This window comes from Diadema antillarum, unplaced genomic scaffold, assembly GCF_040938485.1.
Source record: "Diadema antillarum isolate AM-2024a unplaced genomic scaffold, OU_Dant_1.0 seq00000217_RagTag, whole genome shotgun sequence".
Classification (NCBI taxonomy): Eukaryota; Metazoa; Echinodermata; class Echinoidea; order Diadematoida; family Diadematidae; genus Diadema; species Diadema antillarum.
The window spans coordinates 963,811-975,862 of NW_027271272.1; the positions used below are offsets into that span (position 1 = coordinate 963,811).

At 38.5% G+C, this 12,052-nt stretch overlaps 1 protein-coding gene across 1 annotated transcript in view; it reads left to right on the plus strand.

The window, feature by feature from the left end:
* LOC139729077 (uncharacterized) overlaps positions 1–12,052 on the plus strand; it is a 58,375-nt gene that overhangs the window by 30,595 nt on the left and 15,728 nt on the right. Inside the window, exons 15-19 of the mRNA XM_071640000.1 lie at positions 966–1,352; positions 4,914–4,970; positions 5,283–5,426; positions 7,928–8,055; positions 9,269–9,504. Of these exons, the coding sequence (XP_071496101.1) occupies positions 966–1,352; positions 4,914–4,970; positions 5,283–5,426; positions 7,928–8,055; positions 9,269–9,504 (952 nt within the window). The remainder of the gene's footprint in view (positions 1–965; positions 1,353–4,913; positions 4,971–5,282; positions 5,427–7,927; positions 8,056–9,268; positions 9,505–12,052) is intronic.

Genomic DNA, 12,052 nt, shown 5'->3' on the forward strand with positions numbered 1-12,052 from the left:
AAAACACAATCAGAAACATTTAGTAAAATGTAACCACTTTTTCATAAATTTCTTTTCTTTCAGATTTGTTTTACATATATACTTTTCCATATCATAATAACTTTTTATCGCTGACAATATTTGTTCAAAAACTGGCAAACAATTTTTGCATTTGGCTGTAAAAATTTCTTTCCTTACTATAATCATAATACAATTGAGGGCACTGTTATTACGTACATAAAAACCAAATAGTTCATTTTGATTTGTAAGCTTAATATGAATAGCATTACGGGGCAGCCAAAGCTCAAGTTTTGACCATATTTCGTTTGAATATAATCGACAAGAACAAAATATATGCATAATTGTTTCTTCGCTGTTATTACAGAAAAGTACATAGGTTATCTGTTACTAATTTAAATCTCAATAAAGCGTCTTTCATATAAAGAATTCTATTTAGCATAATATATAAGTTACTACGTATTTATCACTGATTCAGATATGTGCCTCTTTGGTATCACTCTTAAGATTCACACAATTTCTCAACTATGTGCTTCTTATGTTTGAGATTCAATGCAGGCCCTATATCAATTACGCTCACAGCGTGCTGCCAAATATATTGTCTTCGTTAACGTATTGCGTAGCACTCAACTCTCTAAGCATGCATTAGGGATATTAATGATTTTGATTGAGGTTCACAGCACATCCCAGTTGTTAAGTTTGTTCGTAGAATGACTGAAAATTGATAAACTCTTTTTAAAAATTTCAATTTCAACTAAGTGTATTATGAAGAACGAGCCATTAAGTACAGAGGATGCACAAGTGACGTCTCCGCTGGTAAAAATTATCATCATAATTCAAAATAGAGAGAGAGAACAAACAATTTGTTCAAACAATGATACATAACACAGTGTCCCTCGCTAATTCGATTTAAAGCGAATCCCTTTATGACTGCAATTGAAATAGCAACAATTTCTCTTTCGTTCCAGAATCGTCACCGTCCGACTCGCCGGAGTCATCCCCGTCCCTTTCTCCCTCCCCCTCCCCCTCCCCCTCACCTTCGCCCTCCCCTTCTCCTACTCCGACCCCTCCCCCTGCATCGCCCCTCCCACAAACGCCGACCCCACCTCCGAAAGAGGAGCCAGAACCAGCCCCAGCTCCAGTTGACCCACCTCCAAAGCCTACCCCGCCCCCGCCCAAGGAGCCGACGCCACCCCCAGAACCACCTAAAGATCCCACCCCTCCTCCCCCATCACCACCCCCGCCACCGAAAGAGGCCACGCCACCACCGCCCCCTCCCAAGGAGCCAAGCCCAGAACCTAAACCAAAAGACCCCACCCCACCACCTCCGGCCCCGCCTGTGGAAACGACAAAAGGTATGCTCCTCAATGCAACTATTTCAACAACGAAAAGTGAGCCTTGCTTAAAACGGTGATCTGTCTCGAACTAAAGCACAATAAATATGAAGATATACACTGTAGTACTCATTATTCGAATGTTTTGAATGGAGTGAACAGAGTTCCTTTACTTCCTCTTTCTCGCAGCTTAAAAGTATGGTTCGTCATCATTACACGTCTTTTATCTACCTCGACGAGAAAAATCGTAGGTCTATTGCACCATAATTGTAACTCGTTGACTGTATGGCATCATAATTTCTTTTGATATGTACCACAAGTGTCCTTTCTTTACGTGCGTATGTAAGTTTGTGAAGTGTTAATCCAATCCCCTCCATACATTTGAACGCTATCAGCCGCACCAAAGGAAACGAAACCTCGACGCGAAAGAAAGAAACCCCTAAAACCGAAAAAGAAAACTAAAGCGAAGAAACCGGGTAAGTTCAGTTGTCTTTTCGCACATCCGGTCAATAATCATCGTCGGGATTCTCCATGAGTTGATTAACACTCACTGCACCAAACTTTCTGCGACACTAGCAAGACAATAGGGAGCTTTAGATTTGCGGCGCGGACGTTTGAGACGACGCTTGTGTTAGACGTTCTCCTCTCTCCCCTGCGTCTTGCTGAAAAGTAGCTTTAGATTCTGGGTTTTTTTTTCCTCTGTACGTCCCCGTCGCAGAAATCTAAAGCTCCCTAATGTGCTTCCACAATCTAACCCACATTATCAACTAGATCATCACGATGGAACCCTCCTTTTAGTTTAAATGATAAAAAACACTACATTTCATCATGAAAGGGGTATAGTATCAGTATACATGTAGAGAGTGATAGAGCAATGTTTATTGTACGCTGGTACGAAGTGACGTATGTGTATCAAGCACCATTATAAATAATAACAAAGAATATGTAGTGCTTTGATATCAAAGTACTATTCGGGGATCTACATATTTCAACCAGAGAAGTAGAAGCATATTTCCAGCATGTATTCATAATTCATGATATATCTACCCCTCCCCCACTGCTCACAGCGCTGTGCACATGAAATAAAATACATTTAATGATATCTCCTCCTTTTTTTCATCTTCAGTATATAACGCAAAACGCTTAATGATCATCGATTTCTTTGTGTCACCGCTCACAGGAAGCCGGTGGAAACTTATTTTTATTCCTCAAAACGCAGTAAATAATTTACGCGCCGCGTAGCCGGAAAACGAGCATTGGATTTTGCTTAAGGGCCAAGAGATCTTCAAAACGTTTAACTCACTAGCTACCAGTGGAACTATATATATATATATATATATATATATATATATATATATATATATATATATATATATATATAGATATATATATATTTATCACTATATCACTGGTATTTCAAAGCAGCGTTCCTTAGTGGGTTACGGTAATACGATACGAATATCCTAGACAGTTGTAATGGCAAGATATTGTTGCCATGGTGACAAGCTTGGCGCGTAGAGTTGTCGTCATCTTCTTCTTTCTATTCAGTCCATCTCTGTCCATTGCTCATCGCTCTAGATTAGATAGACCTTATCAAAACGCTTTAACTTTAAAGAGTAAAGCCTGCCGCACACTATATGACGCACGACTTTACAACTGACAGACTGTGGATCCGAAATAAATCAAATAGCCTCAAAATAAACACGCGTGTTTATTTCAGATCCGAAGTCTGTCAGTCGTATAAGTCGTGACTCGTATAGTGTGCGGCGGGCTTCCAGTTATGATATCCCCATGAAATTTTTGGATTTAGCCACTGCGAAATAATATGACCAATGCGGTCTGCTCTACTTCATATCACTTTCCAACTTCTTCAGATCTCAGCAGCTAATTTTTATCTCTAAAAAAAAGAAAAGAAAAGAAAAATGAAAACCCTTCATGTCACCACCCAATAGCAACCAGTATTTTATCCCTATAATGTAAACAGGTCACTCTCCATCCTCACATGGCGCGACATCGTCATGCAATGGCATCGCTTCCTCTGTATGCAATAAAATATAAACAATTTCTAAATAACCAGATAATTGAACACAGCAAAAATGAATGGAGAATTGAACTGAATTCCGAAGTATCAATTAATGAAAAGGTTCAACATTGTTCAACATTAAGCACCCTTTTTAGTGTGTTTGAAGATGAAGGGTTTTTTTTTTTAAAAGAAATTTTATTCACTTAATATTCAGGTACAAAAATAAATGCCACATTATGACACATAAAGACAAAAAAAAAATACAATTTGACAGGCAGCTACAAACAGTCTAAATAATATGAATATGATTCCAGTTAATCATGTTAATATTGGATGCAAAACCTTTAGTTTTTTCAGACATATTCATCTACTTTCTTATTAAATGTACTTGTTTAAAGATAAAGTTGCAAAACACACATTCTGAATGACGTAATCCTTTACAAAGCTCAATTGATAGTGAGGAAAATGGCAAGGGTGCATCAGGCAAACTTACTTTACAGCAAATCTAAAAACACACAACTCCATAGCATGTTATCAATATTTCACTCATGTAGCGCATGATAGGGTAGCAGTATAGTTGGTGTTTGTGTCTGGATTTTTTCAATGGTTGAAATATTTGGGATGTTTCACTACTCTGGTGATGGGATGCGCTAATTAACACTCACGAAAATTCTTCAAAGCACTATGCACGCTAATCTTAATCGTGTTCACAATCTTTTGCTGTTACCAATCGGTGTGGCAACTTAATTCAAAGTTGTTTGAATTTTCCTTTCGTCCCCTCCGAATCTTCATTCTGTGAACTCGAATCCATATCACATGAATAAAAATGATGAATTCCAGTTTGTAATATTCTAGTCGAAAATAGAAAATAAATGTCTCACAAAGACACAACTTAATGAACGAGCGCAAGTGCTTTCTTGCTTTCATAGAGATTGTGAATAATCAAGTTATTTTTCCCTGTTCTCTACGTCGTTTTTCTTTTCAAATCCTAAAGATCTTGATTGTTGTTTTACAGTTACCTGTTTTAACAAAGTTAATACTTCACAAAGAGGCAAATATTTGTCCTGTTAAAGACAAAGAAAAACTCAATCACTATCAGTGATTTGAAGAAAAAAAATCACATCATTTAGGGTTTATACGGTAAGAGGCCTAGATATCATATTCAGACACATGAAATATGTCTTGCTGAACAACATGCATTGGAGGACTCACTTCGAGTTTCACGTGTCTTGAATAGTGGTGTATGAATAATGCAGTTGTGAAAGATGGCCATGCATAAAATCGCAACATACATTGTACACTGTAAGTAAAAGTCTTGTTTTTCGTTTTCGTGTATTAGAGGTCCTATTGGTATACTGGGTAATGATCATACTGCATTACCACTAAGCCATTTGACAATTCCGAAAAGTGCGTTCTACTCTAACTGGTAATGTTTGGGGTGACTATAGCCGCACATTTTTATATTTCTTTTATTTAGTTATTTATGTATTTATTATCATTTTTTTTGGCATGTGCATTTGATTATTCATTATTTGCTGTACTACGTTTTGTCTGTGCAGATAAATCGGCATCGAAGGAATTCGTGGACATTCCTCGCATTCCTTACAAGGCACCAGGTGAGCAAACTCATACTTTGTCATGGAGATGGTGTCACCGTTGGAATAATCGTACAACTTACAAAATGACGACATGTTTGCAATATGAGATAAATCAAAATTGAAATGTTAACACCTTTCAGAACATAATCGTTGCTATTACCGATGAAACAGTGATTATACCTACGTATGCTTACGCAAACTTCAATAACTCTTGCTTTTTCGTCAACCCCCCCCCCCCCGAAAAAAAAAGGGGGGGGGGGAAGAAGCTTCCTATAAAGACCGCCATCTTTAGCAAGTTTTTTTACTAAACTCTGCCACTTCCTATCATAGAAACGGAGCCAGCGCCTCCTGCTGTTGATCCAACACCGCCACAGATACCAGAGGCCGTTCTCGACCCATCGGTAACGGAGGTCACGCCAGGTCACGAACCGGAAGCAGTTCAAGAGAAACCACCATCTCCGCCCCCAGTCGAAGGTGACATTTTTGGTTCGATTTTTGCCAGTGTAAAGAGCTCTTAAAAACAACAACATCATCAACGACAACAACAACAACAACGATAACAATAATAATAATAATAATAATAATAATAATAATAATAATAACAACAACAACAACAACAACAACAACAACAACAACAACAACAACAACAACAACACATAACGAGCCCCCTTTTGGTCTGACTTTGTAGCATCATCTACAAGTTGAAATTGATATCCCCCGAAGTCTGCAAATAAGTTGATTGACACCTTATATACCCAGACAAGCATTTTGAAGCAAATTCCAGTTATAATTTAAATATTCCACCTACTAGACATTCACCATGCAAAAAAAAATAATCGTAGCTCAAAGTTACTGTTTTGCATGTCCATTCTTTTTTTGTGGGGTAGGGTGGAAGTTGTTTTGCATGTATGGATTTATTGTGAAAAAGACATACTTTTATCCCAGATTGTTCCTGTAACCAATACCGCTGCTGTTTTGTTCTTGTTTTCTGTTTGTTTGGTTTTTTTTGTGGGGGGAGGGGGAGTTGATGCCATAACGTCCAGTCTGGTACAGTTTTGGGAATTTTCGTGACAACCAAACAAAAAAATCTAAAAAAACAATTGTATTGAGACCAAGGACGCGGGAAACGAGGTGCGTCTTTGAGGCAAACTCTTTTGTAACCTTTTGGGCTCCATAACTGCCTGCACTTCAATCGAACCTGTCGTAATTATACTCCTTGACGAACCTTTTTTGGGGCATATAACGTTGGTATTGCTCCGTGTGAACAATAAGCAGCCCCCAAAATGAGTTCACTAAACCAAGGAGGTACTAGTACCTCCTTGACTAAACCCTATACCCTACCCCATATAGTGCATATCGGCTCCCCCCAAAAATCCCCGTTTGTGTTCCAAATGACGTAGCCTGTTCACTGCTATTCATCGTCGTTCATGCTCGCAGGTGTTCGCTCGACCGTAAATCCTCAGGGTATGCACTGTTTTTATTCATTTTTTTCTCTCCAGACCTATTAAAATTTAGTATTCTTTGGAGCATAACTTGATTGCGTTCGTTCCAAAGCGTATACATCATTTACATCTATTCAACTGAACATTTATTCATTGAATAGATCCGGAAGTTTGACGAAAAAATTAAGAAACCTTAAACCAAACATCTGCGCTGCACGCATTAAACTTTTATGGCCTAAAGTATTTTTCTTTCATTCTCGATGAGGGGGTCACGAGGCATTGTGTGTCTATATTTGGCACCCTGTTGATCTGTCGCACCTTATAACGGCTCATAGATTTAATGTGCTAGCCTACGTGATATTGGATTGACAAATATCAAATCAAATGTAAAAAAAAAAAAAAAAAAACGTGGATGGGTATGGACATTGTGCTCGTCTGAAAGAGAAAAAAAAAAGAATAGAAAAAAAAAAGAATATTTCGTGGGACCACAATAAAGAGACCTTCATGGTCCGACATGACTTCTATTTAGCTTTTCCACCAACATGATTGCAATCTTGTGAATTGTGGTGGAGTTAAAAATCTGTATATAATATTGTCGGTATCTTGTTGATATACGATCGCCGGTATCTCAGATCAATAGGATCGTCGGTGTCTTAGGATCATCAGTATATAAGATCATCGGTTTCTTATACAGGATCATCGGTATCTTCTAGATAGGAACGTTGGCATCCTGGGATCGCCAACATCTTAGATAAGATTGTCGGTACCTTAGATAGGATCGTCGGTATCGATAGGGTCGCCGATATCGCAGATGGGATCATCGGTATCCAGATAGGCTCGTCCTGTAAATGGTCTATAATTGAGTCATAATTATAATGGCGGTCAAAGAGCGATCAATGTACGCTTGTCAATATCCCACTTTATCGTTGACTGCAGCAACTTTATATCTTTACCAATAGTTCCGCGCCGACCCGATGTTACTAGTCTTCCTTTCAGTCTATCTATCTTTATATTATTGTTGTTTTTGCATTTGGCAAATAATGCGTGCGTTGCATACGCGAAATAAGCCCTCGTGTGGCTGAGAAACTTCAAGGTCTTCTGGATGATAGACTTTGATCCGGATTAGCGTTGTCAACGCGCTGCACTCTTCTGTAGTTTAAATCGCTCGTGTAGAAGGCATTGCTCTTTGTACTGTCAGACTGTGAACTGGTGACGATGTTGCACATCGTTATCGTGTTTTGAGAACTGAATAAGTTAAAATGAATTTTGAAGGATCAATCAGTGGAAAGTGTTCGTAGAAGCGAAGGCATCCGCACAAAAATCAGTGCTACTGCCATCAATGGGTGCTTCGGCATTCATTTTTCTTCGAGCGCTGTAACGCGAAAGACGGGTTTAACTGTATATGCGACTCTGTGAACTTCCGGCCACCCAAAATGGAAGATAGGCAGCCCAAATTGGCCGACAGTCCCACGTTCAGGATTGACGTAAGCCAGCACAGGCACCCATTTAAGTTTGGTCCATCTCTCCCCGCAGAGACCAAAGTGGAGGCGAGCAAGGAGGAGCCAAAACCGGTCAAGAAACCGCCCAAGGAACCGAAGCTGCCGAAGTACGAGAAGAAAGAACCCAAACCGCTGGGCAAGGCGAAGCCCATGCCAAAACGGGTAAGTTAAACAATTTCCCCTCTTATCAATCTGATATACGACTTGCTACAAGTTACATCGCCATGTTTACGTCCTTATTTGAGGAAGATATAGTTTGGGTAAACGAGTTTATGGTGGGAGAAAAAGGAAAATTCAGTCTAGATAAAAGAGTTTTCAGAGAATGCCAAGAGATCAAATGATAAATGCAAGATAGAGGGAACAAAGCGAGAGGGGGTAACAGAAAGGATTTGGGAAAAAACATGAATGACTTTAAGAAAACACAAACCAAAAAAACTAACATATGATGAAAACGAAGGGAATTCAGAGCGCCAAATGAAAATGAATTAGTCAAAAAAGTATTGACGGTTATAATCATTATCTTTACAAGATGTTCGTACCATTTATTACCAACTACCTTTCCATTCTACAGTAATCCCGAGCTTAAGTCCAAAAACTCCAGACTTTAAAGCTTGCGGCTATTTTGAGCCGTGAAGCCTCCAAAATGCAGCTCGGAGGATTTTGCCATAAGGAGCTAAGCACTCCAGTCTGTCGAACACGTGGATTCAAACTCATGTGTCAGTTGCATAATAGTTTGGGGATTACTTCGAACCTTTTCGATCGAGCATTTTTGCTTGAACAATCTCTGCCCAACACTGAATAAGTCAACTTCGAGAGAGGGTTACACAGCAAGCTGCCTCTTGACAACTATAGAGGAATATGCTTGCAATATGCGGAAAAAATAAACAATTCTTAGAAAGAGGTAAGCAATTCATGAAATAAATGCAGAGCTGCACTGATTTCTTAAAACCATGTATATGTTAAATGTTTACAGTAATTATCTTTGTTTTAATGAAGTAGATGAAATAGAATGAAATTAAACAGAGTCTCTCATAGCATCATGGCAAGGACAATGATGATGGAAAATATTAAAGTATCGACATAATAATATGGACGGAGGATGAAGATTGAGAAAGAAAAGAATGACAGATCAGGTATACCAGTGCCAGTACTATAGTCGTTGTGTATAGCATGCGCCCCTGGATGATGTGCAATCACTATGACAACCGACTAGGATGGAAGACCGTTTAGGATCATATGGCGAGATGATAGAATGGCTTGATGGCATTTTTAAGTTGTTAACAAGTTTGAAAGACAATGTTATAACATCACTCAAATTACGAAAAGACATCAAAATCGTTCTCTGCCCCCTTTCCTATCTCGTTCTTTTCTCCAGCCGCCGAAACAGGCGCCGTTCGTCATGCCTCCACGCGCTCCCATGCCGGACATGCCCATGCCGGCTTTTCCCGAGACGTTCCCCCTGGTGGAGCCGCAGGTTCCCGCTCTTCCCGACATCTCCGTTCCCGCTAAGAACCCGCAGCCTGCGAAGGAGCCGAGTCCCGAACCGGAGAAGCTTCCGCTCCCGCTCCCACGCCCCGAGCCAATCATCTGGCGAAGGAGACCCGAGTACAAGTAAGGCCGTCGAAATTCGCTATTCGATTGAATATCAGTCATCGTAATTAACTGATTATGGTAATTTGCAAGTTGAAACAAGACTTCCACTCAATCACGTCAATTGTAGGATAAAACTTACAGTTTGAGACATTGGATAAGGTATTCATTAATAGCTAATGCGCTGAATATGTATACCAGTACTTTGGTGGATTAAATAATTTTTCGTGTATATTGATAATAACTTCTCTAACAGTCTCTAACAGTCAAAGCTCTTTTTTTCTATCTTGGGATCTTTTGGGAGTCTTTTTATAAATCATTTTTCTTTCATTTTCTTCATATCAAGGGTCTGGGATATCTGGTAACTAAAATCATCCTTTTCCTAAGATAGAGAAATATTTGTCTCGAATACAGTCCTCTCTCCAAATTCTGTGAGACGCATTGCTATAACGGATGGACAAAATTGTGTTTCTTCAGCTGTATTCATGACTTCTATGGTATAACGGTAACTTGTATCTAACCTGTTTTTCTTGTGTGCGTTTTTTCCTTCAAAACTTTGATAAATCTGGCCATTTCGCTTGATTTACTTATCCTCTCAAAGCATCGACATCAGAAAGGAAATAGAAAAACCGTCATGTTGACGTTACCTTGGAAATGTTAATTATTAGAGTATTTCAAAGAATTATTGGAATAGAATAGAATAGCTTCACCATGATTTTGTATGGTGCAGTGGCAGGTATATGATGTAAAGGCAGAAACAGTAACAAATCACGCATTGCATTTTGTTAAGAAGTAACTCATCCCACCACACACACACACAAACACAAACACAACATTATACTTGTATATATCTTTATTTTACTTAGATAAAGTCACATTATACTTGTATATATCTTTATTTTACTTAGATAAAGTCACATTATGGTCGCATTGAATGTATAAGGTTAAATGTTGTCACATATACATTGAGCAGCTTCTCTTGCAATAACAACACCAAATCAAATAATGTCCATAATAATAATGATAACAATAATCGTAATGATAATAATGATGATAATAATAATAGTTATAATAGTAGTAGTAGTAATAATAATAATAATAATAAGAAGAAGAAGAAGAAGAAGAAGAATGATAATGATGATAACGAACCCTCTGTGACGCCACAAAGAATATTCCTTTTTCACTTTGTGATGTGGCATTGGTAAGCAATATTATGAGTATCAGTGAAACGGGCGCCTGTGTAATAATGTTTGTGTTGAACAATATTGTTCAACTCTCATGACTCTATAACTTAAGGGGCTATTTATCGCCTATAAGTTATTGCGCATCCTCATGAGGGCTTTAGAATCCACCAAAATGCTCTCTCAATGCATATTATATAAAAACGTTCGTTCGTTTTGTTGAAGTAGGTCTTTTGCTTGACAGCGTTGTTCCTTTGATCTTAACGCTTTTACTTTGAATTATTCACTGTTTCTTCACTCAAGACTTGAAATGCTTCTCCAAAAGGCGCTAAGGTGACAAAACTATCAAGCATTATCACTGAGTATTAACAGCATGTTGAAGTTTTTTGGTTGGTTTTGCACAGGTGCAATGTTTCAATTTATCCTGTGATTTTATATTTCACGAGACAGAGAAAGGGGGAGAGAGAGGGAAAAAGGAACTTACGCTCAACTTATCGAATCCTCCTGCAATTTGACTTCGGCAGAGCAGTAAACTCGTCAAAGATATTCGGAATCCCACATTCGCTCTTTTGGTCCAGAACCTGTTGGCATAAGTACACGTAAATCTTACAAACAGACGTCCAGTAAGAAACTGACGTTCTACTTAAACACACATAACAGTGAATTCTCATGTCATTCCGCTTCGTTCAAACGACATGAAGTACCAATAAAAATGGGATGTCGTTGTTGGTTTGAATTATAAATTTTGATAATCCCACAAACCACGATTGAATAAAGCACAAAACTAAGAAGCATGCCTGGTTCCATGACGCAAACTAGATTTCCGAATATTTGGACAGGTATACTGCGATGCCAACAAATTCATAGATTGTTTTTCCCCTTTTTTCTGGAGTATTTTCTTTTGAGCGTGTCTGCATCTCATTCAATCTACATGCAATTTTCTCTCACGGTTTTGGGACTGAAGCAAATTGCTTGTTGTTGTTGTTTTTTTCAGTGGCTTCCCACACATTCTCCTTTACACTTTCACATGTTCTGGCTTTTCATCTGATTGTGGTGTATAAGGAACCTTATACATAGCAGAAGACATATTCCTACACAGCATTAAAGCTCGCACACTGTACCTTTTCAATGCCCCTTAAAAAGTTTAAAACGTTGATTCAGAACAACAAGGCATAATTACAAGAAACACAAGCACTTTGAAAAAGTTTATTCACTGTCCATGTCCGTAGATGAATTGTGGACTGCTAAGTTTTTGCACAACGAAACACTATAATTATCATAATTTCTTGGGGAAAGGCAAATGCGTGCATGAAATTGTGATAGAATTCACGAATAACAGATACAACAACACTTTCTTGTAGTCTGCTATCAATTGGGTATTTGAACGA